Source organism: Nerophis lumbriciformis, linkage group LG19 (genome assembly GCF_033978685.3).
Source record: "Nerophis lumbriciformis linkage group LG19, RoL_Nlum_v2.1, whole genome shotgun sequence".
NCBI lineage: Eukaryota > Metazoa > Chordata > Actinopteri > Syngnathiformes > Syngnathidae > Nerophis > Nerophis lumbriciformis.
This window is the reverse complement of record NC_084566.2, coordinates 20,486,758-20,513,382: the sequence shown is the minus strand read 5'-3', so window position 1 is coordinate 20,513,382 and position 26,625 is coordinate 20,486,758. Positions and strand designations below refer to the sequence as shown.

General features: G+C 37.4%; 2 protein-coding genes across 4 annotated transcripts in view; both read right to left on the bottom strand.

Moving 5' to 3' along the window:
- pcmtd1 (protein-L-isoaspartate (D-aspartate) O-methyltransferase domain containing 1) overlaps nt 1-10,142 on the bottom strand; it is a 41,098-nt gene extending 30,956 nt beyond the window's left edge. Inside the window, exon 1 of the mRNA XM_061979355.2 lies at nt 9,985-10,142. The gene's annotated coding sequence lies outside the window, so the exon portion shown is untranslated. The remainder of the gene's footprint in view (nt 1-9,984) is intronic.
- A 202-nt stretch (nt 10,143-10,344) lies between these two features.
- st18 (ST18 C2H2C-type zinc finger transcription factor) overlaps nt 10,345-26,625 on the bottom strand; it is a 116,921-nt gene continuing 100,640 nt past the window's right edge. For 2 of the 3 annotated variants that reach the window (XM_061979362.2, XM_061979361.2), the window contains exons 14-23: nt 22,485-22,547; nt 22,271-22,339; nt 22,082-22,144; nt 20,393-20,473; nt 17,718-17,939; nt 17,545-17,633; nt 12,658-12,670; nt 12,467-12,590; nt 12,227-12,373; nt 10,345-12,148 (exon numbers count right to left, since the gene is read on the bottom strand). In XM_061979362.2, the coding sequence (XP_061835346.1) occupies nt 12,008-12,148; nt 12,227-12,373; nt 12,467-12,590; nt 12,658-12,670; nt 17,545-17,633; nt 17,718-17,939; nt 20,393-20,473; nt 22,082-22,144; nt 22,271-22,339; nt 22,485-22,547 (1,012 nt within the window). In that variant the 3' untranslated portion in view covers nt 10,345-12,007. The remainder of the gene's footprint in view (nt 12,149-12,226; nt 12,374-12,466; nt 12,591-12,657; nt 12,671-17,544; nt 17,634-17,717; nt 17,940-20,392; nt 20,474-22,081; nt 22,145-22,270; nt 22,340-22,484; nt 22,548-26,625) is intronic. The other variant, XM_061979359.2, reaches the window with a different exon arrangement.

Below are 26,625 nucleotides of genomic sequence, written 5' to 3'. Positions count from 1 at the left end.
AACGGGACGGAATGGCGTAGTGGGTAAAGTGGCCGTGTTAGAAACCTGAGGGTTGCAGGTTCGCCTTTTGACATCCAAATCGCTGCCGTTGTGTCCTTGGGCAGGACACTTCACCCTTGCCCCCAGTGCCGCTTACACTGGTGAATGAATGATGAATGATGGCTGGAGGTCGGAGGGGCCCCGTAGGCGCAGATTGGCAGCCACGCTTCCGTCAGTCTACCCCAGGGCAGCTGTGACTACGAAAGTAGCTTACGACCACCGGGTGTGAATGAATGATGACTTCTCACTTCTCTGTGAAGCGCTTTGAGTGTCTCGAAAAGCACTATATAAATCTAATCCATTATTATTATTATTAAAACAAAACCCAATTTCAACACGCCATGTTGACACCGAGTTGGCCTCTGCAGTGCTTCACGCCGTCGTCTGCGGTGCTTTTTTGTGAACTACTGGATCTGCCTGGGGGAGATTTTTTGGCCATATTTGCACCAGAGACCAGCTGCTGGCTCTCTGCCACATCGGAGTCCACGTGGACTGTGGAGCTAATGTTGCGCGTCGGGATGGATGAGCTTCATGGAGCCCTGGCTGCATGAGCATGTGTCGGACACGTTGGTCTCCCTTGATGGATTCTCGCTCATCCGCACGGACTGGTCATTAGCCGAGAGGTATTGGGCAGCCAAGTTTATAAACAACAACAAAATGACAAGATTTTGTGATAAAAAAAATATCGATGTAATCATTGTACTATCGACTACATACGGCTCTTGTACTTGGTATCATTACATTCAATATCTGTGTAGACCAACCCTTTTGTTTACATTCAGGAGAGCTAGCTCCCTGTTAGCGGTTAGCTATTGTATCCTCCTACGGTGTGTAGTGAAGCATGTTTAGCTATTTCTCTTCCTGCAGAGATGATACTTGTAAGAAACTCGCCATGGAGGCGATGATTAGTGATTTAGCCTTACCTTTATTGTTAGTTTTTAAGTTAAAATGCTAACATTCTTCCTTTCAATACTCTATTACTGCTTGTAAGTACTCTGTGTGTGTGTGCATTGCTCCTTTGCCTGTAAAACCAGCAATGTCACGACAGTGCGCTGTCATGCCCGTAAAAAAAGGGTATTGGTATTTTTCAGAGGCAATATAGTACCGTTTTTAATTAATTAGTACCACAATACTTTATTAGTACCATTATACCGTACAACCCTAGTCTCAGTAGAAACCCACAAATCTGCCATTTTCAATCAAAGCCACCCTATGGCTTTCTCTGCAGCTTCACTTGCAGATTTGGATTGCCCTCTTTTTGGCTGCCCATGTAACACCCAAAACGAACGAGCACTTTAGAGAGAGCAACCTGCAAAGCCTCTACAGCCAACTTCTACGGGTTCATAGAATGTCCTCCAGCCACTGCCCCTGCACTCCTCTGCCAGTTCCTGGTACTTGGACGTGGACCCCGACTTAAACAAGTTGAAAAACGTATTCGGGTGTTACCATTTAGTGGTCAATTGTACGGATTATGTACTGTACTGTGCAATCTACTAATAAAAGTCTCAATCAATCAATCAATCAATGGCACGTTTCCTTTCGTTGGCTTCTTAAATCTGCTCTTCCCAGGATACTGTAAGTTCCACTATTATCAGGTGTTTTGAAGACTCGGGGGTGTTGATCATGTCAGGCCGGAAAGATGTTGATGCAATGTGCTGGAGGAACCTCAGCTGTTTTCCCAGGTCAGCGTGCAGCTGCTAATATGGGGCCGTGTGGAGGCAGCCTATTGTTGTCTGTGGATGTGCCTGAGGTCTCTCTACAGCTTTGATGAAGGGAATTGCCTTGTTTGAAGCACAATGGCATTAGCTGGTGCTGATGGCTGCGGCTATGCTCTCATCAACTGCTTTGAGTACCAGGTCATGGCACCAGTGTCGCGCTCTTCCCCCACACATGGATGTTTGCTGGGCAATGGAGGGCATCGTAGACTGCCTGCCCAAGGAACTGAACACGGTGAAAGTCTGCCTGCGTGATGTTTGACCAGGTGACTTTGCGCTACAACGGATTCCATGCGGCCTGCTGCTAGAGTTCCACAGCCCTGCCCACTCACTTTTCCTCCAAGCATGCTCGGACCTCTTCTTGGAGTAGATTGATTGATTGATTGAAACTTTTATTAGTAGATTGCACAGTACAGTACATATTCCGTACAATTGACCACTAAATGGTAACACCCGAATACGTTTTTCAACTTGTCAAGATGGCGTGTCTCTTTGTCCAGGGCCTAGCTGACTTGACTCTTGCTCTTCCTGTCACCAAGACCCTCACCTTTACCATGAATTGATTAACGTGGACCCCGACTTAAACAAGTTGAAAAACCATTTAGTGGTCAATTGTACGGAATATGTAATGTACTGTGCAATTTACTAATAAAAGTTTCAATCAATCAATCAATCAATCAAAAAACAGTACCTTTTGCTTTAGGCGTGACTCTGCCACCACCACTGCCTGTTGCTGTTCACTTCCTTCTTCTCCTCACTTCAATCCAGGCTGATGACACCTTGCAGTCCATGGAATCTCTGTACTGTAGGACTTCTCTTGTGTGTGCCACCTTAAATTCTTCAGTGAGCCCACAGAAAGGTAGCTGCAGGGTGTTACCGGTCCGTACAGGGCAGCGCTGTTGAGGCTGCGAGGAAGGCCCAGCCATTTTTGAAGAAAGCTGCTGATCTTCCTTTTGTAGGATTCCACAGTTGTTACTGGAACTGCATACACATGGAGAGGCCACAAGACTCTCGGCAAGATGGAGTGCTGGTAGATAAAAGTTTTAAATCCGGGGGGCAGGCCAGACTTGTCCATCTTGGTTAGCCAACCTCCAAGCTCTTCAGTAAACTTCCGGATAGCAGTCGAGTCTTTTAGGCTGGCCAGTTGCTCTGTGATGGAAGGGATTGCCATTCCTGAGACTGAGAACTGGAATTTTATCAACCACCCTTTGTTTACTTGGTATCAGCTTGATAACAAAATTGGCATTATCGCCATCCCTCGTTAGTAGTTTTACTTTATTTTAGTTTTATTTGGCTGTGAGCGGTTTCTCTTTACACTCCATAGAGCTGTCTATCTTTTTACCTTCCTTTTTACGAGAGAAGAGTCACATCAAGCTTGATTTTTCTTTGTTTTGTTTTGTTATTTTGTAAAATGTCTTTTACTATATTTTAGATTTATCTGACAGTGGTTGATTGGGCAGTTAATGACAGTGAACAGTATTCAAATGTTATTACCTGTACAGTCAATAAAGATTTTGTGATGGACACCGCTTGACACTGGAACAGACTAATTCACTTTTTGGTATACATGCAATTTGAATTAATTCCACACAGAGAAGACCAAGTGTCAGCTCTAAGTGGATTTTAGCTCATATAGGTGATTAGTGGATCCAATGGAACCAATGGAATATATTGCAGTGTTTATGGATCCAACAAAAGCATTGACACAAGTAATCATAATGTCTTTATTAACAAATTAGAACGGTATACCATCAGAGGGTTGGTCTTAAACTGGATAAGAAGCTATTCAACAAACAGGGAGCAGAAGTGAAGCTAGGCAAACACACGTCTACAACCTCCTGGTTTTTGGAGTATAAATATTTGGGGTTTTGGCAATAGCCACTGGACTAGATCTGACCAATCTAAGTCTATGAGCACAAACTGATGAAGCCTACTTGGATGAGCGGCAAAACATCTTCTAAGACAAACCAAAGAGTCCAGTTGCAATCGATTGAATGCCCTGAGATGACAATGACCTGGATGAACGACAACATTCATAGACAGATAAGAGAACCGTTAAGGAACCGAATTGTTAAGTAGAGTCGAAAGTGGAATCGGAACCGGAAAAATCTTATCAATTCCCATCTACAGTCCCAGGTGTGCGGAAGCATGTATGCTCCTCATCCATATTAATGGTGTTGGCCCCTCGCTTCCTAAATTCCATAGCCTCCTGGATCCATCTCTTGTATTTATTTATTTCTGAGGAAATTGTTTTTCCTTGGGTGCCGGTTGTCTTGCTTTGGAAGTCGGTGTGTCGTGGTAACTAGCACCGCAGTCACTTCCGTTTTCTTGGTCGCGTCTTGTGGCTTAAAGTTGTGTCGTTGCTTTATATTATTGTGTTATAACGTTTGACTTTGTTGTGGCTTTTGGAATCGTGCTGTAGCTGAAAGTTTTTGTGTTGTAATAAATGGTATTGTCTTGTGGCATTTGCATTTGTTATGACTTTCTTGACCACCGTAGCTATCCGCCATTTTTGTTTTGATGACGTCACAGATGGGCACATAGACTTAACGTTTAAATAACCTCCTTAATTTTAAAAGTGCTGAACTTCATGTATAGTCTGCCGTTTACAAATCCAATGTTTTCGTTTTTCTAGTATCGATAAAATCGATTTGACTCCCTTTTGAAAAGATCTTGGATCGTTACCTATCTTCCAAAAGAAAAACTTGCCGAGCATATCGATCGATATACTAGTCCATTCCTTTGGCCACCTTTTTGTCTCGCAGAACCTCTGACAAAAGATGGTCAGTGCCTTGATGAATTTAAGCCCTCCATTTTTCAGGACATTATCCACTCCCGGGGACTTGCCACCTTTAATTGCACGCACAGATTCCTCAACCTCTTCTTGTAGTATTGGTGCATCTCCTGGCTCCCTGTTGTCATTGTTTGCATTTTCCAGCAAGGTTGTGTGTGGTCTCAGCTTGTAATTGTAGAGTTCACTGCAATACTCTGTCGATCTTCCAATTACAGATGCCTCTTCAATTAAGAGAAATAAATTTTTGCTCCGGATGACTGTAGCCCTAGGTTGCTGAGTTCCCGTCAGTGTCTTCAGTGTGTCAAAGCCTGCTTTACTGTTGCCATTTCTCATTTCTGCTTCAATATTCTTGGTCAGAGATCAAGTTCTCTTTAGCGTTCTTCATTTTTGTTCTGATGTGCTTGGTAACAGCGCTGTACTTCTGAGCTGTGTCAGGGTCAACTTTCTTAAATTTCTTGAAGTCTCTCCTGATGTCACATAGATCTAGGATGTCATCAGTGACCCATGGCTTGTTTTTCTTCCTGCTATTCCCTAGAACCTCTGTTGCTGACTCACGAACGGCGTCTTTAATGTTGTCAGTGAGTAAGCTAATGTCATCCATAGCACGTTGAGCACAGCCAACTTACCAAATACATTTGCTTCAGAGATCGCTGCAATCTCAGGGTCCTTCAACTTCTCCACATTGAATCTTATGCGTGGAATGCATCGATTGTGGTTTATTCTTCAGCTCGAGCTAGTGTCAGTAAGACCAAATCGTGGTTGCTGCTGACATCTGCACCAGGAAATGTCCTGATCTTGGCTTTGTTGAGGCTGAATTTGAATCTTCTCGGAACGAGGATGAAATCTATTTAGTTGTTCGTCTTTCTGTTGGGTGAATGCCACGTTGTTCGCAAGGAAGTTTTGTGTAGTAACAACATATTGGTCTTAGCTGATGGCTGCTAGCAAATTCAAGGAGTCACAGGCCCCTGTCATTGATTTCGCCGAAGCGACCTACTGTCCCCGCTCACTGACTGGGCCAACTTTGGCATTCCAGTCATCCTGGACAATGATGAAATCTTTCTTTGGAGTCTTTTTGATGACGCTTTGCAGTTCCTTGTAAACTTCAACTGCATCGTCGCCACAGTCTAGAGTTGGGGCATGGACTTGAATGATGGTGATATTTTGTGTCTGAGCAGAGATGCATATAGCAATGAGCCTTCTGGAAACTGGCATACAGCTGATGACAGTTTTTAACTCTGTTCCTGTTTGAAATGAAGCCTACTCCATGTTGGTGTTTGAAGTCATCACCTTTATACCATATCTTGTGATACTCGTCTGTGGTGGTTTTGCCGAAACCGGTACATCTGACTTCAGCGAAGCAGACAATGTCCCAAATGTACCTGGCAAGTTTGTGGGTCAGTTCTTTCACTTTTCCGCTTGCATAAAAAGCATACTTGCCAACCTTGAGACCTACGAATTCGGGAGATGGGGGGGGACGGTGTGGGTTAAGGTTTTGGGGGGCGGGGTTGAGGTGGGCGGGGTTCGGGGGGAGGGGGGTGTTTGGTGGTAGCGAGGGTGTATATTGTAGCCCGGAAGAGTTAGGGCTGCAAGGGATTCTGGGTATTTGTTCTGTTGTGTTTATGTTGTGTTATGGTGCGGATGTTCTCCCGAAATGTGTTTGTCATTCTTGTTTGGTGTGGGTTCACAGTGTGGCGCATATTTGTAACAGTCTTAAAGTTGTTTATACGGCCACCCTCAGTGTGACCTGTATGGCTGTTGATCAAGTATGTCTTGCAGTAACTTACGTGTGTCTTTAGAAGCCGCATACAACATGTGACTGTTCCGGCACGCTGTTTGTATGAAAAAAAAGCGGACGCTAAAGGCAGTGCCATCACGGCACGCCCTCAATGTTGTTGTCCGGGTGAAAATCGGGAGAAATTCGGGAGAATGGTTGCCCCAGGAGATTTTCGGGAGGGCCACTGAAATTCGTGAGTTTCCCGGAAAAATCGGGAGTGTTGGCAAGTATGATATAAAGTATGGACGTTCCTTGTCTCAATGATGGTGTTCTCTTTTGGAAGCTTGATGAATGCTGTCGATGACTTTGCAGTCTATGAATTTGCTGTCAATGACTTTGCAGTCCCAGTAGCACACTTTCCACTCCCTCCTTGAGATGCTGCAGTGGGTAGCGCAGTCGTTGGTAATCTGGGCCTCGACCAATCAGGCATGTTGTTGGCTGGCTGTCTGTTCATCATGGTATTTCAGTGAGCAGTGGTTTACTTGGCGGTGCCCATCTCCTCTCCAAGTATCTAACCACAGCCGAGAACCTCCAGCTCGGAGGAGCCGTTAAGCACCAGTGAGATCTTCCACCCAGGCTTTTGAATTCTTTAGTGATGATCCTCGGCCCAGTGATTCTGTGTTAACATCACTCATATATACCCATAGGATGGGAGACTAAAATTGGCATAAGCGTCCAACTTCCACTACCTTAGCTAGTTGATTTGAAGTGCAGAAAGGGCTAATGCAGTTTTCTGGGGATTTACTTAATACTATGGAGGAATCTACAACTGTATTTTGGATCAGGAAAATGACTAAACTGCTACCCTGCTCAAAGTTAGCATGCTACCCCTTACTAAGATAGCATTACGTATCAAAAGTGCAAGGGCCCTTCTATAGCGATTTTACATCATGCCATGCAACAATGTTTGCAGTTGGCCTAAAATGCTAACAAGGATTAAAAAAACGTTATTTTAATACCATCACAAAGTTGGCATGCTAGCACCCAGCTAGATAACAACAAATGCAGAAAGGGCTAAGGAAGTTTTATACTGATTTTACTTCATACTATGTAGCTATCTACTATTTTGGATGAGGAGAATGATTAAAATGTTAAATTGATAACAGTTAGCATGGTACCACCTACGGAGATAGCACTTCAGTAAAGCCTGAAATTATTCATGTCCCTGGTAAAGATTGATTTAAAGTGACTTTGATTACTTAGAACTTACAGATTAACTGTATATAGTAAAAGTGCTCCTCCGATAGCCACTTCCAATCATATGTAAAAAAAAAAATGCATCCCAAGCGGACATCAGTAAAAGCACTAACATTGTAAAAATACTAATATATATGGGGTTAGGGTGAACAACAGGCTGAATAAGTGTACGTTATATGACGCATAAATAACCAACTGAGAACATGCCTGGTATGTTAACGTAACATATTATGGTAAGAGTCATTCAAATAACTATAACATATAGAACATGCTATACGTTTACCAAACAATCTGTCACTCCTAATCGCTAAATCCCATGAAATCTTATACGTCTAGTTTCTTACGTGAATGAGCTAAATAATATTATTGGATATTTTACGGTAATGTGTTAATAATTTCACACATAAGTCGCTCCTGAGTATAAGTCGCACCACCGGCCAAACTATGAAAAAAACTGTGACTTATAGTCGGAAAAATACGGTACTTCAAAATCATGAATCCTCGCCTTTATGGCGACAAATAAAGTGAGTTTCTTACAAGTATCATCCCTGAAGGACAAGGAATAGCTAAGCATGCTTCACTACACACTGTAGCTCACCGGCGTCAAAATGTAAACACGCTATTGGTGGATCTACACCTAACATCCATTGTAATGATAGCAAGTACAAGAGCGTATCTAGTCGATACTACTATGATTACATCGATATTTTTTGGCATCACAACATCTTCTTTCGTTTTTTTTAAATGTATATTATGTTTACGAACTCAGGAAATACGTCCCTGGACACATGAGGACTTTGAATATGACCAGTGTATGATCCTGTAACTACTTGGTATCGGATTGATACCTACCGTATTTTTCGGACTATAAGTCAAAGTTTTTTTCATAGTTTGGCCGTGGGTGCGACGTATACTCCGGAGCGACTTATGTGTGAAATTATTAAGACATTACCGTAAAATATCAAATAATTTTATTAATCTCATTTGCGTGAGCGACGAAGCAAATGGCAGCAATCGTCACTCACACGCCAACCAATAAGAATTCGGCGGGGGGCGGGTCATGGCAGAAGTGCATTGTGGGTCTTGGAATGCTAACTGCTATGTGCTATACGCTACTGCCGGAGCTATTAAAATGGATCACATCAACATTGGCGGTAACTTATAAAAACTGAGAAGGACTGAACTAAAATGGCACCGAAAAGGAAATCATTTGCTGCATATTACAAGCTGGACGTAGTGAAATATGCACCAGAAAACGGCGATCGAGCAGCAAAAATAATGGACGCTCGCGGCGCATACCAAGATTTCATCGGATTTAGCGATTGGGAGTGACAGATTGTTTGGTAAACGTATAGCATGTTCTATATGTTATAGTTATTTGAATGACTCTTACCATAATATGTTACGTCAACATACCAGGCACGTTCTCAGTTGGTTATTTATGCCTCATATAACGTACACTTATTCAGCCTGTTGTTCACTATTCTTTATTTATTTTAAATTGCCTTTCAAATGTCTATTCTTGGTGTTAGATTTTATCAAATAAATTTCCCCCAAAAATGCGACTTATACTCCAGTGCGACGTATATACTGTATGTTTTTTTTCTTCTTTATTGTGCATTTTTGGCCGGTGCGACGTATACTCCGGAGCGACTTATAGTCCGAAAAATACGGTACATTGTTGGTATCATCCAAAACTAATGTAAAGCATCCAAACAACAGAAGAATAAATTATTATTACATTTTAACAGAAGTGTAGACAGAACATGCTAAAAGAGAAAGTAAGCAGATATTAACAGTAAATTAACATGTAGATTAATAATTCAATTTCTACCACTTGTCCTTAATAATGTTGACAAAATAATAGAATGGAAAATGATACAATATGTTACTACATATGTCAGCAGACTAAATTAGGAGCCTTTGTTTGCTTACTTACTAATAAAAGACAAGCTGTCTTGTATTTTCACTATTTCATTTAAGGACAAACTTGCAATAAGAAACATATATTTAATGTATCCTAAGAATGTTTTTGTTAAAATATAGCCAATAATGCGATTTTTTTGTTGTTCCCTATATTTAAAAAAGTATCGAAATTACCAAAAAGTATCGAAATAATTTTGGTACCGGTACCAAAATATTGATATCGGGAAAACACTATATATATTATAAACATAGCCTGCTATCACTTAACTAGATAACATATATGTTAAGGGCATAAAGTACACGAAGGGCTAAAATTATATAGGGATTTACTTTTCCAAATGAGGAAAATAGCTCAAATGTTAACATGCTAAAAGTTAGCATGCTACCGCAAAACAAGGCCAAAAGTACCAAAGCAGTTCTGTAGTCTTCTTGGCTTGGCTATGAGTAAAATAACTCAAGTTAGTGTAATAATAGTTTGTGTTGGACCTTTTATACGTAAACATGCATCGTTAAATAGATATTTCAAAAAACTGCCTCACGTCGTAGTGCTGTCACGTGACTTCAAGCAGGATGACGAGCATCAGATTCACCTGCCATCTTGACAAAGTGGAAGCAGATTCACTGTAATTAGGAGCAAAAATCATTGAAACGGCGCAGGAAAATGGTGTCCAAGGTTCTGGTCTGAGTAGTTCTGGTCCATGTTGTCCTGGGCTCAATTTACAAACGGGTAAAAAAAAAAAAAAGGCTGTACGTGAGCGACGTGACACATTCAATTAGCAGCCTCCATTGGCGACCACCCACTTCCGGATGCAATGTGCATCTCTGGCCACTAGATGCCACTAATACATAAGGTAAATTTAAAATAAAGCCCAAACAAGAAGCGTATTTGAAAAGTTTATTTCTACCATACACAAACTGTACAACACAGCGCATATCTTCATTTATTTGATTTATTAGGAAATCGTAAAAGTAAATAGGAAGTTTTGAATGTACAAACACTTCAACTGAAAATCCAAAGCGTTACATCATAATGTGAAATAATAATTAACAATAAAAATTAAAAAAAAAGAGTAAAATACAATACAATCTCATATTTTCATACTAATAATATCGGTACACAAAAAGAAGCGTTTCACATTACAAAACATCAAATACTAACGGGGGGGAAAAAATCTATATTATTCACAGAGCTTCCTGAGCAAATGTTTGTGTGTCTGTGTGGTAGGAATAAATATAAGAAACTATAAATAAAAGATTACATTTAAAATAATTAGGATAAGATTGAAAAATGTCATGGATAAAATAGGGCTGGAATAATTTGGCTCTTGCTGTCAACTTTGAACTATTCACTGTATGCTTGGCGACTCGTGGGAAATAAATTAGGGAAGATTATAAATTGTGTTTATAACAAGAGCAGTGGGATGAAACAAAAGTGCAAACATCTAAATCAAATCAATAAGATCTTTGATTTTTAGCTACCTTTTTTTCTGTTTCTAATTTCATTTTATTTTAATATTTTAATCTGACTCGTGTGATACAAAAGTCAAAATGTTAAATAAGTGAAACATGTTTTTAAGGCTTTTTAAGCACTTTAAAAATAAACAGAAGTCCAGCTGTGTGTTTATTTGAACTCCCTTCCCTTTTTTTAACCTCACAATGCTTGCAACAACAATACATTAAAAGTATTTGCAGTCTGATGAGCTACCGAGAGTAAAAAAAAAACAAAAAAAAACTGTCTTTAAGAACACGAGCTCCTATATATGAAAATAATTGTACTGTATATTGTGTATAGAAATGAGACACCATCCACATAATATTGTTCTACCACAAACAAAACAGTACTGTTATTTTTTTCCTTATGGATTCATATACATTTAGGCACATACGACATGCACACCACGTCTGAGTGCGTGTGTGTGTGTGTGTGTGTGTGTGTGTGTGTGTGTGTGTGTGTCGTGTGCGCACAGAAGGCAGTTTAATAACTATATTTGGAAAAAAGTGGATTTGTTGCATTTTTGCTGATGTTGTTTCAATGAAAATAAACAAATAAAACATTACAGTGGAATTGCATTAGGAATATACTTTTTAAAAGAATATAGCATACATTCAGATTCCAATAAATAATAGAAAAGCATTTTTTTTTTATTAAAAAAAAAAGTTTTGGTGTAGTTTTACTTTTAAGGGCCAGCTAACCGCTAAACACGTTTGTCGACACTAGATGGCGAAAGTGCGCCGTTATAAAATTGGAATGTGCTTGTGCAGAATAAAAAACAATTTATTCAATTTTTTTGACTTATCAATAATTTACAACTTTAGAAATAAATATAAATGGATGAAATAATAATAAATACAGTGATGGACAAATATAGCATTAATAAATAGCCGTCATGGAGGAATGACATGAACACAGAAAGATTCAAATCAAGCAAACAAATGATAATTAAGTGCAAGAGGAGTGTAATTCTCACCAGGATCAATACAAACGTGTCTTAAAATGTAATCTTCCACGTGCTTTGAGCTGCACTCCTCGGGGGGAAACGGAGCTACAGTGGATGCCTAAAATCAAACATGGATGCCCTTGATGGCCTTTTTGATATTATCCAGGAGGACCTTGCACTCGGGCGAGTACTCGTGCTCCGAGTTGTTGTACATATCAGTCAGTGTGTTCACGTAGGCTTCGAAATTGTGCTCGCTGATGGGACCCTGGAATCAAAAAAACGGACGCTTAGTGGAACAAAGCGAATGATGAAAGTCTGACGTGGTACTTCTGTGTTACTGTACCATCTGAGGCAGCTGGATGTCGGTGAGGCTGCTAATGAGGGCTTGGCTAAGGCGAGCGAGTTCCTTCAGAAGGCCGTCGTTGTGCCGCTCCATGATCTTGTTCTCCTCCTCAATTGTCTTCAGGTTACATTCCATGGACGAGATCTGCTTTCGGGTAGAAAAGAGCCACCGAGACAGTCAAGTCGAGAACACGGGAGGCTTCGGGCTTTTATTCAGAGACACGTCGGAGTCGATGCTTACCTGTGTTTGCAGGTGCATCATGTCTGCTTCTATCTTGATGTTGGACTCGTTCAGTTCCTTGATGTCCTGCTCCAGACTCTCTTCTTTGTTTTCAATACCTGGAGAGGTCACAAGTCGTACATTATCAATCAATCAATCAATGTTTATTTATATAGCCCTAAATCACAAGTGTCTCAAAGGGCTGCACATTACAATTCATTGCTCCTAAAAAAAAAACACACAATTGTAAATATAATAATCAGCATTTCCCACACACAGGAAATCAATTTGTGGTAGGGCGTGGCCTCAAAATGACATCATTGTATAATTTGCAGAATTGGTAATGGCAAATTGGTACAGTGGTCCCTTGTTTATTGCTGTTAATTAGTTCAAGTCATGACCGCCATAAATTAATTTCCTCGAAATGGGAATCATTAATTATTACTTAAATATTTTCATAGCTAGACCATTAAAAAATGTTTAAAACCTTTAAAAAAAGTTTTTGAACATTATGAGAGCCCTCTCGACATGAATTACCACCCTTTAATCACCATTACACTTTTAAATCCAATATGGGCAATGCTGCCTAAGGCTGAGCCAATCAGGGGCCACGATGCTGAACAGTGTAGTCTACTCTACTGGCCAATACTACTGTAGTATTGATATGTTTAGTTTATTTAGCAATGTTTATGCTTAAAAATACTTACTTTAGGACCCAAAAATTGTAGAATATGCTTAGAATTTTTTTTTATATATAAAAAAAAAAAAAAGACTGAATCTGTGTTAATAGTTAATACTATCAACATCATGTACAATATACTGTAATATTGTACATTGTAATTGGGATTTGTTATATAATGTATATATTATATAAAAATATAATATATCAGTATATATTATATACTGTATATATAATATATAAATATAACATATATTAGGGCTGTGAATCTTTGGGTGTCCCACGATTCGATTCAATATCGATTCTTGGGGTCACGATTCGATTCAAAATGGATTTTTTTTTTCAATTCAACACGATTCTCGATTCAAAAACGATTTTTTTTCCCGATTCAAAAGGATTCTCTATTCATTCAATACATAGGATTTCAGCAGGATCCACCCCAGTCTGCTGACATGCAAGCAGAGTAGTAGATTTTTGTAAAAAGCTTTTATAATTGTAAAGGACAATGTTTTATCAACTGATTGTAAATTTGTTTTAACTATTAAATGAACCAAAAATATGACTTATTTTATCTTTGTGAAAATATTGGACACAGTGTGTTGTCAAGCTTATGAGATGCGATGCAAGTGTAAGCCACTGTGACACTATTGTTCTTTTTTTTTTTTTTTTTTATAAATGTCTAATGATAATGTCAATGAGGGATTTTTAATCACTGCTATGTTGAAATTGTAACTAATATTGATACTGTTGTTGATAATATTAATTTTTGTTTCACTACTTTTGGTTTGTTCTGTGTCGTGTTTGTGTCTCCTCTCAATTGCTCTGTTTATTGCAGTTCTGAGTGTTTCTGGGTCGGGTTTGGTTTTGGAATTGGATTGCATTGTTATGGTATTGCTGTGTATTGTTTTGTTGGATTGATTAATTAAAAAATAAATAAATAAATAAATAAATAAATAAAAAAAATAAAAAAAAATTTCAAAAGATCGATTTTTAAAAAATGAGAATCGATTCTGAATCGCACAACGTGAGAATCGCGATTCGAATTCTAATCAAATTTTTTTTTTAATATTAACATTTCAACTTTTTTTTAAAAAGGAGTTGTTGTTTTTTTGTTTTTTTTCAGTCAATTTGTCAAAATATAATTATTTTTAAATCATATCACGATTCCTCTCTGTGTCGCGTTTAAATGTAGCCTGTAATTGAAAAAGCAAATGTGGGGTATTTATGACCCAAATTAAGCATTTTCAAGCATAAAAACGGCAAGATGAAGGTACTTGTTTCAGGTATTTTACAGCAGATAATCATCAAGTTGCAGTATTACAGGTTAGTGGTTGTGTGAATCTATATTAATTTACAGTTTGTCATATTTATGTCCTATATGTATTAAAGTACAGTATATGTCCTATTTTTTAAAATGGCACCATCTTTTGGACGAGTTTGCTCACTGCAGGTGCTGCAGGGTAAACGTCTACAGTATTTCCTTAGTGCTTTAAACTGGAAGTACAAATGCCGTTCCGTCTTCTAGTCGTCCATAGCGTTTCTACTTGTATTGATTCTTCATTCGTCACTCCAAACAACATTTGTAAGTCTTACAATATAACTAAAACTAGTCATACTTACTAAACTGTCCTATCGTAATGTAATCGAGCAAGCGCCATTAGCATTAGCCAATATGCTAACAAGTTTACGAGAGTCTGTGTTAGTATTATTGACTTAACAATGGCATTCTTTTTTGTATTGTTTAGATTTCACAAATTCCTCAGTAAATTCACCAAAACGTCACCGTTGACTTATTGAGTCTTCCGAAGCCAGTGGGTCCATGACGATGACTTCCGTTGTGTTTGAATAAGCCGTTTTACTGCCGTTTTACAGGCACTGTTTGGAAACAATTAAGGTATGTAAATAAACATTTATGAAATCTTTCTTTGTAAATAACTAATTTTACAACGTATATATCGGCGGCTTATACGGTGCTGCGTAAATATAAAAAAATATATAAAAAATGTTTGTCTAAAATTTACTGGGTTCGGTTTATATGTTGGTGTGCTCTATAGTCCGGAAAAAAAGAGTACCGTATTTTCCGCACTATTAGCCGCACCTAAAAACCACAAATTTACTCAAAAGCTGACAGTGCGGCTTATAACCCGGTGCGCTTTATATATGGATTAATATTAAGATTCATTTTCATAAAGTTTCGGTCTCGCAACTACGGTAAACAGCCGCCATCTTTTTTCCCCGTAGAAGAGGAAGTGCTTCTTCTTCTACGCAAGCAACCGCCAAGGTAAGCACCCGCCCCCATAGAACAGGAAGCGCTTCTTCTTCTACTGTAAGCAACCACCCGCCCGCGTAGAAGAAGAAGGAGCGCGCGGATATTACGTTTCATTTCCTTTGTGAGTTTACATCTGTAAAGACCACAAAATGGCTCCTACTAAGCGACAGGTTTCCGGTTCATGAAAAGACGCAATCTCTCCATCCGCACACGGACTACTATTTCACAGCAACTGCCTAAAGACTTTCAAGAAAAGCTGGCTACTTTCCGTGCATATTGTAAAAACAAGATAGCTGAAAAAAAGATCCGGCCAGAGAACATTATCAACATGGACGAGGTTCCACTGACTTTTGATATTCCTGTGAACCGCACTGTGGATACAACGAGAGCACGTACGGTGAATATTCGCACCACAGGGAATGAGAAGTCATCCTTCACTGTGGTTCTAGCTTGCCATGCTAATGGCCAGAAACTTCCACCCATGGTGATATTCAAAAGGAAGACCTTGCCAAAAGAGACCTTTCCAGCCGGCGTCATCATAAAAGCTAACTCGAAGGGATGGATGGATGAAGAAAAGATGAGCGAGTGGTTATGGTAAGTTTACGCGAAGAGGCCGGGTGGCTTTTTTCACGCAGCTCCGTCCATGTTGATATACGACTCCATGCGCGCCCACATCACGCTGGTTTTTAATATATTATTAAAGTTTGACTGACCTATCTGACTGTTTTTTTGACATTCCTTTAGCGCAGTTAGATGCGGCTTATAACACGGGGCGGCTTATAGGTGGACAAAGTTTTGAAATATGCCGTTCATTGAAGGCGCGGCTTATAACCCAGGGCGGCTTATGGTGCGGAAAATACGGTATATATGTATTATTTAATGTCTTCAAAGCTCTGTTAATGTTAAAAAACATATTTAAAAAGGTCAGTATCTGTTTTATTTTTTAATACTCAAACAATGAAAATATTTGAGACATGGGCAAATTAAGGCCTGGGGGCCGCCGTTAAGTCTTTCAATCTGGCCCACCGGACATTCCCAAATAATTTTTTGAAATCTTTAAGATGGAAACTGTAGCTGCCATTATGATGTGCAGTGATGTTTTCAAATTACCATAAGTTTTGAACTATACAAAGTATTTCAATGGTTGGAATCTGCGCTTTTGCACGATATACTAGTTACTATGGTCATCTAAGTCACAGCAGGTCAGACGAGGCACAAAGCAGTGTGGGTGGGGAGCGTTTCCACAGAGTGTTTCCAGAGAGGCCAGCCTGAAATGCAGGTGTCAGGGACAGACGCAGGAGGAGATTTTTACAACAAAGTTCTAAAGCTTAATGATGTATCAGAGGTATACGATTGTTGGTGGGTTTATTTTACCCTTTGCGTTCATATTTCGCTGTGTTTGTTGCATTTTTGTTGCGTTTCACTTGATTGTAAAATGTCGGACAAGAGGGGGTGTGACGTTCATATGTTGTCAATTTTCAGTGTTTTACCGTTCATAGTTAATATTGTAAATCCCACATTCTTTATTTTCATGTACATTCTGGGTGTCTCATTCAGTAAAAAAAAAATTAAATTCCATTCTGTTTTTTCAGGTGATCTGTCATAACGCTTTTAGCATTCAATCAGACATTATTGTGTGGTTTTGTATTAGTGTTCCTAAAAATAGATGTACCGGCCCCCAGACACATTATTTTCTCTAATTTTGGCCCCCGAGTCAAAATAATTGCCCAGGCCGGACTTAGAGGAAAGTCAATTATTACAGTAGGGTCTGCAACCTATTAACGGCAATAACGAGAGATGACTGTAATTTTTTTTTTTTTTAAAGATTACTTTGGACCACAAATGGCACCTGGTTGCAATTTTGACACCGCTGATGTATACTCACTGGACACTTCTGTAGGTACACCTGAACAATCAGTTTGGTTGTAATCTGCGGTGCCGTTTACTCTTTGTAATATTTCCATCTCAGTACTTTGCATGCTATGTGCAGTGCAGTTCAATTACAAGAAACATAATTTTAAAAACGGAACATTCATTTCACAAAGTCACAATTAGTCTCTTTTTTAAAAGGCCCCCTTTAAAGTAAGTGTCATTAGGTTGTGCCGGTGTACCTAATGTTGTGTCCTGTTGCTTGCACGCTAACTAACTTACCGCTGCTGGCTTTCAGTTTGATGGTCATCATCTCCTCTTCTGAGTGCTTTTTCTTAATACTTTGTGCATTCAGCGGACATCCTGACAAGCTAGCGTGTTAAAAACAAAAAGACAAATTAGGAAATTGAGTTCAATCTAAGTGAGATTTAAGCCTGGTGGAAGTGTCGTCTGACCTTCTGTGCGTGGCAAACACATTGTTGGCGTGTCCGAGGCCATTGCATCCGGGCAGAGGACAGTGAGGCAGCTCCTGCTTGTTGTTCTTCCAAGCAAAAGGCAGCCCGTTGACGAACGACTCCTTCTGTTTTTTGGCGGCCAGCGGACAACTGGCCGCACTGCGGTGGGATGTGTATTTCTCTGATATGTGTCCCTGCCCCTCGCAGAAAAACACAGGACACCTGGCAGGGAGACACGGACATCGCGTGTCAGAAAAAGATGAGGGGACACTTCATTAGGTACACCTCCACTAAAGAAGCTATGTTGTTTGTAACAACCAGTTAACTCATCTCAGCACAATAAATACATCTATATAGTTGTGCTCCAATTTAACATTGAAACACTTTTTGGGTACAACTTTTTTCAAACATTTTTGGACACTTTTTTGGCGTTTTTAGTCCCCCAAATTGTATCTTTGGAAAAAAAATTTAAAATATCTAACCTAGTTTAACAAGTGATTTTTATAATGATTCCCTTAATAAACTATTATTTTTGTGGCTTTCATCAAAATGTATAAATATCTTCCCTTAAAAATGATTTGTCAAAATATTAAATACGCTTTATCCTTTTATTGTACTTTATTAGTACCAGTACATTATTTGCATTGTTATTAAATAAATACAATTTTAATAGAAATTATTGAGCATTAAACATGGTCTAAGATTAAATATATCATAGTTTTTATTGCGTGGCATTATTTAACCAAAATGGCTAAAATGATCTGTTTAATAAATAATGTCATAAAATTTAGAGTCGTTTTATTCTTGCTACGATTTGATAAATATAAACTATTTAAAACTATTTAACATAAAAAATTATTGAATTAGTATTTTTATTTTGCTTGATTAACCCAAATATCTGCCTTCAATAAATTCAACTACATTTTAAATACACAAACTTATTTGATATTTTAAGGCATTAAAATGTTTTTGTTTTTTTAAATTAATAATAATTATAAAAAACAATATAGTGGTTGTAGTTTGCATACTGTGGCATAGTTTATAAAAAGTTGCCTTAAATTAAAAAATGTACTAAAAATATTCAACACATTGCGTTTATTATTGTTATTAGTATTATTTTCAAAAGGGATGTTAGTTTTCAGTGGTGTTCAACTCTTGTACACTTTGTTTTATACACATAAGAAAAGAAAATTGTAATGTTACAGACACAAATTATAAATTTAAGAGAATAAAGCAGAATGTTGCAACAAAAACAATAAAAATGTTTTTTTTTAACAAAAAATCGTAATGTTGCAACAAAAAAATAAAAATTCATTTAGGAAAATAAAATAGCAATGTCACAACAAAAAATATATAAATATAACATATTAAGATTGTAATGTCACTACAAAAAAAATGTAACATTTAAGAGAATAAAATCATAATGTTGCACAAATACACTAAGTTTGAGAAAATAAGGTCGTTTAACAAGAATAAATTGGAAATTTTACAAGAATAAGTTCGATTTTTAAACTTAGAAAGTGATTATTTTGGTAATTCAAAATATTAGAAATAGCTTTCAGTCTTATTCTAAACAATGTTAAATTAATACGTGGAAAAACTAAACAATATTTTTTAACAATGGAAGCTTGTATCTTGTCGTATTGCGCAGGTGCGCCTAATGTAGTGGCCACTAATTGTATTTCAAAAGGGTCCAAAATAACGAGCACTTTTATTGTGCGATTGTTTATATGTATGCGAGGCTGATCATTAAAACAATCTCTTTCAATAACTGGACCGGAAGATTTGTTGACCATTAAGTTGATTAATCCAGCCAAATGCTGATTAAAAATGAAGTGGCCAAAACTAGAAATGGACTCAAATAATCGCATTAACCGTAAGTTCCTAATCCACGCTGAACTTTAATGGACATGAGTTTCATCATCAAGAGTTGCATTCGAGTCGTTATGTTAGTGCGCGGGTCAGTAATGGAGCGACACGAATTACACGTAAATGCCATGCATCTTCCTGCTAAACAAAATCCTTTTTGGGGGAGTCAGACTTTTCCCTTATTGCTAAAAGGTGTGCTGAGATGATCCTGCTAAAAAAAACTTCCATCTAGCACCACAGGTATACGGGACAATAGAGACATGTGTTTACTATCATCGAGGGACAATTGCTGCTATTGTCAGCTCCTACTCCTCCTCACTTCATGTGTTCATGAGATCCATAGCAGTGTAATACACATAAGCTGCTGGCCTTGCATTAGTAATTAAAAAGAAAAAACAGTGTCCAGATGTACAAGTCAACAAAGGCTGTGACAGTACAGTATGTCACACAAATCAATTACATTATATATATATTTGATTTCCCACAGTGTGATGATTAAGCTGTGGGCAACATTTCTTCCTATAATTACAAAGAAAGCACTCAGTGGAGAGTGATAAGCTTGATATTTGTGTTGGGAAAAAATACACACACAATCCCACAAAACACAGTGCTAATCCTTGGAAAATAATTCACTAATGTGAGCACAAAAGCTTACGATATTCTTTGTTTAACTTGATGGCCTCCAGCTAGAACACCGCAGGCACACAAAGCGTGGCAAATTGTCGCAATTTTCGTGTCTCTTTTGTGTATATTTTTGTGAACGCAGGCGAAATAACAGGAACTAGGAGGAGGGGAACGTTACTTACTTAAGCTCTTGCTCATCTTTGTCCTCCTTGCTTGGGGTGAGCTTCCAGCCTCCTTTTCTGGCACGTGGACATCCTGACAGGCTGCAAGGGAATAATAGCGCAGTCAGCATTTTACTGCTTCAACCAAATGTATCCCAACATCACAATCATTTGTTTTGGTTGGCTTAGGAAACCACAGAAATACAAATGATGCATTATACAAGAAAACATGTAATGTAAAAATCTTACCAGAAAAAAGACATAATATTATAAGACTAAGTCAGAATATATATTTTTTTAAAGACAATTAATTATAATAATATGAGAAGAAGACACAATTTTACAATAATAAAATAATAGTAAATATTACAGGAATACAATTTACATTTAATGATAAAAACATTTTGTGAAAGCAATGTTATATTTCCCAGAAGAAAAATCCTAAATTGACAAAATTTAAGCAATAAATTTAAGACAATTACGGCGTATTACAAGAAAAATATATTATTATTTTTTTTTTTTAAAAGCAGAAATACTAACAAAATAGCAATTTTACCGGTAAAATATTTAAATATTATTTACATTGAAGGTATGTTATAAAAAGAAATTAAGAATATTATTTGAAAAAAAGACAGTCATCCTAATATCAAGGATTTGCAATTTTGTGACAGTAAAATAGCAAATTGAGGTAATTATGAGACAATAAAGTCGTAATATTGCAAGAAAGAAAATCGCAATTTAATAAGAATACAGTTGAAAAAACTTGGAATTGTACCCAAAAAAGTCACAATTTTATTACAATAAAGTCATAATATTACAAAAAAAAATAGTAACATTACAACAAAAAAATTGTACACATAAGAAAATAAAATTGTAATGATACATACAAAACTGATGAATTTAAGAGAATAAAGCAGAATGTTGCAACAAAAACGTAACAAATTTTTAAAAAATGTAATCGAAATGTTGCAACAAAAATTATATTTACATTTAGGAAAATAAAATGGCAATGTCACAACAACAAAAAATATAAATATAACATATTAAAATTGTAATGTCACTACAAAAAAAATTATACATTTAAGAGAATAAAATCGTAATGTTGCACAAAAACAATACATTTGAGAAAATAAAATCGTAATGTCAAAAGGTGAAAAAAAATCCTAGTTTAACAAGAATAAATTGGACATTTTACAAGAAGAAGTTAGAATTTTAAACTTAGAAAGTGATTATTTTATGGGAATAAAGCAGTAATATTAAGTAGGAACAGTCTTAATATTAAAATGTGTAATATGACTTGGGAAATTTTTTTTTAGTTTTTTAACAAGTTTAAAGATGTATTTAGTAAAAAAAAAAACAAGACATAACATTACAAATAGTCAATCAATAATATCACAAATTTGGATATTTACTAATTTCCTTTTGTAATATTACAATTATTTCTCATAAAGTAATAGGACAATTTCCTTAACTTTTCATCTTCCCACATCATGTTTCCCTTCCCTGTGGCCCTAACACTTGTTGATAAGCTGCCTAGAAGAAGTGTCAGCCAACTAAATCAATCAAAAAACAAACAAGAAACGAAAAAGTACAGCATGTTTGCGGCATAAAGTGAGACTTCGGCCATCTGCTAAAATGTCATGAATCTGACAAATGTATTTCACAGTTGCCATGACTGTTCCCACCCTACCAACCCGCAGCCATTGCTACCTTCTGTGCGACGCGTAGTTCCCAGTCACATGTCCCGATCCATCACAACCAGGTGTTGGGCACCTGCACATTGGAGAGAGGTGGTGAGGATGAGGATGAGGTGATCGGGTGCTTTTTACATGCAAATATGCCAAAAGTAAGTAGGTAGAAATATGCATTCTGGAGAGGCAGGGAGGAGAAGATACGTACTTTAGTTCCTGAGAGTTGGCTGCCATCAGTGATTTAAGGGTCTTGTCAGCCAGCGGACATCCAGACACACTGAGGAAGGGGATAGTAATAATAACCGCTGAATAATCATAATTGTAAGGGAATATTGGCAATCGTTCTTTCGATCCCTACAGGCGGTGACGGTACAAGACTATCTGCAGGCTGATGCTAATGAGAGAGCAATTAATTACGGTACCTCCGATGCGATGCATAATTCCCCGTCACGTGGCCGCTGCCGTCACAGCCCGGGGTCGGACAGCTGCGGGAGGGCACAAAACATTTTAATACACAGATTACGCCACTTCCCACAGACCTGCCCCACCCCACCCCCTCCCCTCCGCCCCCCCAGCTCAGCTCTTTACTAGACCAGGAGGAGACGCTTCCCATGGGCATTAACAGAGAGGGAGGAGGAGTTAGTAGACGTTTAGTAAGAAAGACGTCATGTTGGTTTCACGGCGTCTGCTAGTGTCAGTGCAGGTACAAAGCTAAAGGAGGTCCTCTGCAGAACATGCACTCCAACTACCACAGATTGGTTCAATTGACTTTTGTCACGGGAGGTAAAACTCACTTTTGACACATTTCCTCTCCGCATGAACCTGCAGACATACCAGTCATGCACAAGACCATCGTCAAGAGGCTCGCTTACAGTAATGGAGCAGCTTTTTGGCATGTAAAAAAATGAATGAAAACATGATCATGACCATTACTAGGACCTTCAAAGAAAAACTAATCAAACATATAATAAGATGGTTGCATGGGCGTGCACTTTTTAAGAATGCTCTAATTGGAATATCCTCTGCAGGGGACATTTGTTTTTACTCCATGTGTTTATTTATTCAAAAAAAATCATCTTATGCTGCTGAAAAAAATCTATTCACATCCGAATCACAATTTTTTTCTCTATTCTGATTCTAAATTAATAATTTTCAAAAATCTATTTTTTTTTTGTAGAGCATATTTTCAAAAAAAACATTCTTTTAGATCAGTGGTGTCAAAGTCAAGGCCTGCGGGCCAATTCCGGCCGGCGAATTAATTATCTCTGGCCCCCGGGATGATATTTGATTAGTATTAGAACCGGCCCGCAGGCCACAGCCACCTGCTGCTGTTTTGCACGCACCAATACTCCATCAGTGTTGGTGCTAGGAATTTTCAAAATGGGGTCCCAGGGACCCCATCAAGTCATAAAAATGGGGTCCTACAGTCAATTTTTGGGGTCCCACTTTTTTGTAACCATTCTGAAAACAAATGATAAAGGTTGTCATAAACGTGACTTAATTCATTTAAAAAAATTATACAAAAGAAAACACATTTTTATGCATATGTAAATGTATTCAGTTATAAACATTCATTCACTTTCTTCTTTCCTTCATGGATCTAAACTTTACCGCTGCTGGTAGTTTTTCTATATTTTTATTGTAATATTTTCAGAATGTATTTGTTCTATTTTTGGCCAAAGTAAGACAAAAAAAACAAACTGAAGTTGTCTTAATTTTTTAGTTTTAATGCCATGATTGTAATAGTCTGGCCCGCGTGTGCACAGATTTTCCTCTCTGCGGCCCCTGAGCTAAAATGAGTTTGACAACCCTGTTTTAGATCATCTCAGCAGCCAATAGCTTTTGTAAACTTTTGAAGGGCTTTTATTATCATTTTTAATTCAAATATTATATTGCAAGAATTGTGTTGATGTGAGTGAGTTGTTGTGAGACACAAATTTGCTTTTGTCTTTTAATATGTAGCACTTTGAGATGTGATGTCAAAAAAAGTGTACTATCAATTAAAGTTATTATTATCATTATTATTACAAATGTCCACTGCAGTGGGTGCTGCTTCTCAGGAGGTTTTGTGTCCTCAGAGCACAAAATTTGACACAAATCTATTATCACCCTCACCCCTGAGAGAAACGGCTAAGGCTAAGGATTGAACAACATGTTTTGCAATGTTGTGATATGGCGATACAATAGTCTCGACGCACGTCAACGTTTGCGGCTTCACTACCTTGCTACATTTGTTTTTGATTTTTAAAATCATATTATATGTATTTCTGGTCTAAATTAAGCAGAAATTAGCTAAATGACCTAAAAATATCAATACTGCAGTAGTATTGGCCACTAGATGAGCCCATGGCTCCTAAAGTCAGAACAGTATATGTCTTATTTTCTATTATTATGTCTACTATACTTTAATTAAACAAGTGTAAAAAGTTACTATGTGGTTATTTCATGTTTAGAGGGCTTTAATAATATTATAAAAACACATTTAGTCATAAAATGTTTTCTTTTTTTGTTCTAGCCATGAAAATATTCGATTTATAATTAAAAATGTTTATTTTTCCGAAAGTAATTAACCACACTCAGGCCTGGAAACAATTAAAAGCGCTAAACAAGGGTTGAAAAAAATGCAGCCTAAATTCTTATATAATGATATACATTGCAGCCTAACGATATATATTACAATATATTGTTTATAAATAACAACAGAACGATTTCAAAACAGGTTACAAAGGTTCCTAATTTAGCTGCTGACATATGTTGTAACATATTTAATCATTTCCAGTTGTATCTTTTTGTCAAAACTATTATTCTACTTATTAACACTGTTAATAAGTAAAGAATTTATGTTGTAACATAGTTCTATCTACACTTCTGTTAAAATGTAGTCAGGACTTATTCCTCTGCTGTTTGGATACTTTACATTAGTTCTGAGAGATACTACAAGTTTGGGTATCGATCCAATACCAAGTAGTACAGTGCAGTTACAGTATTGATCAAACCAATGCTGATACTGATACCTAAAATGTTTAAGAACATTGAATGATTCAAATTTCAATCACAATTATAATAAGACAAAACACAGGATGGCAGTGTAACAATAACAATAAAATATTAGATTTATTTCCATATTCCCTTTTATTACATACACTATTATGAGCAAAATAAAGTCAACAGTGTAAAATAACTAAACATAAGTCAAATCTACTTTGGTTATTGCCCTTAAACGATCATACAGTATTTCCTGAGGAGTAAACAATAACAAAAAACAAAAAAAACCATTACTGTCGATACTTATATATATATATATATATATATATATATATATATATATATATATATATATGCCCATCTCTGTTTACATTCAAAAGCTCGAGTTTAGGGGTTAGCTAAATGTATTGTTCAGTTCAGTTTTTTCATTAATATAGCACATTTAAAAACAACCCCAGTTGGCCAAAGTGCTATACAGACATAAGAAACTATTTCAAAAATAGTGCACACAGTGTCAAATTTACATTGTAACACAGAAGAATTAATAAAATAGAATAGTAAAATATACCTAAAAAGAAGTGCAAAATATATCACCTAGGATATTGTATCCTTTTACAGTGTGTAGCATAGCTTATTTAGCTATTCCTCGTCCTCTAAGGATAGGTGATAAACTTGGAAGGAACTTACTTGATTTTCAGCCATTGAGGCAAGGATTAGTTAGCCGCTAACCGGCTAGCAAGGACGTTACAACGTTCGTTTGTCGTTTGTCGCTATCAAATTCACAGGACACAGCTGAAATGTGTCATCAATGTGCATTACCACAATATAATGATAGTATTTAAAGCTCTATTGTCTACCAAATTCATATCGTACTGTGTATAGTCTACTGTATATTGTGCAACCTTACATGACAGTAATAATTGATTGGACAGACGGCATTAAAAATTATGTAATTTAAAACATCTGTTTCCATTTATTGCAAATGTACAGAAAGTAGATCAAGTAAAAAAAATGTGCTCTACAATTCAGAATCAGAATCAGAATCAAAAATACTTTATTAATCCCCGAGGGGAAATTAAAATTTTCAATTGTCGACTTCTTCCAGACAGGTAACAGTACAGCAACACTACAATCGTCCCAAAATGTGACTTTAAAAAAATAATAATTATGTTACAAAATCGATATCAAGACATTAAAAATCTATTTTATATCAGTAGAAAAAATAGTGCAATATATTGCCGTATCAATATTTTTGGCACCTTCCACCGCAGGCCTCGCTACGCATCTTAAAACAGACATGGGCGTTGTAAGTTTGGCTGTTTTTCTTCAACGACGAAGCTAACCTAGCAGGATGCCATTGTTAAAAGGTAATGTTAGCATGTAGCTTACATGGTTATGCTAGTGTTGCTAACGTTTCTTTCCTCCTGTCCCACCCTCTAATGCACAGTGTGAAACTCAAGGCCCGTGGGCCAAATCTGGCCCGCCACGTTATTTCATGTGGCCCGCGAAAGCCTGGAAATAATATCCGTTAATAAAATGCTTAATCTTTTCTTACTATATATATTTGTTCTTTCTCTT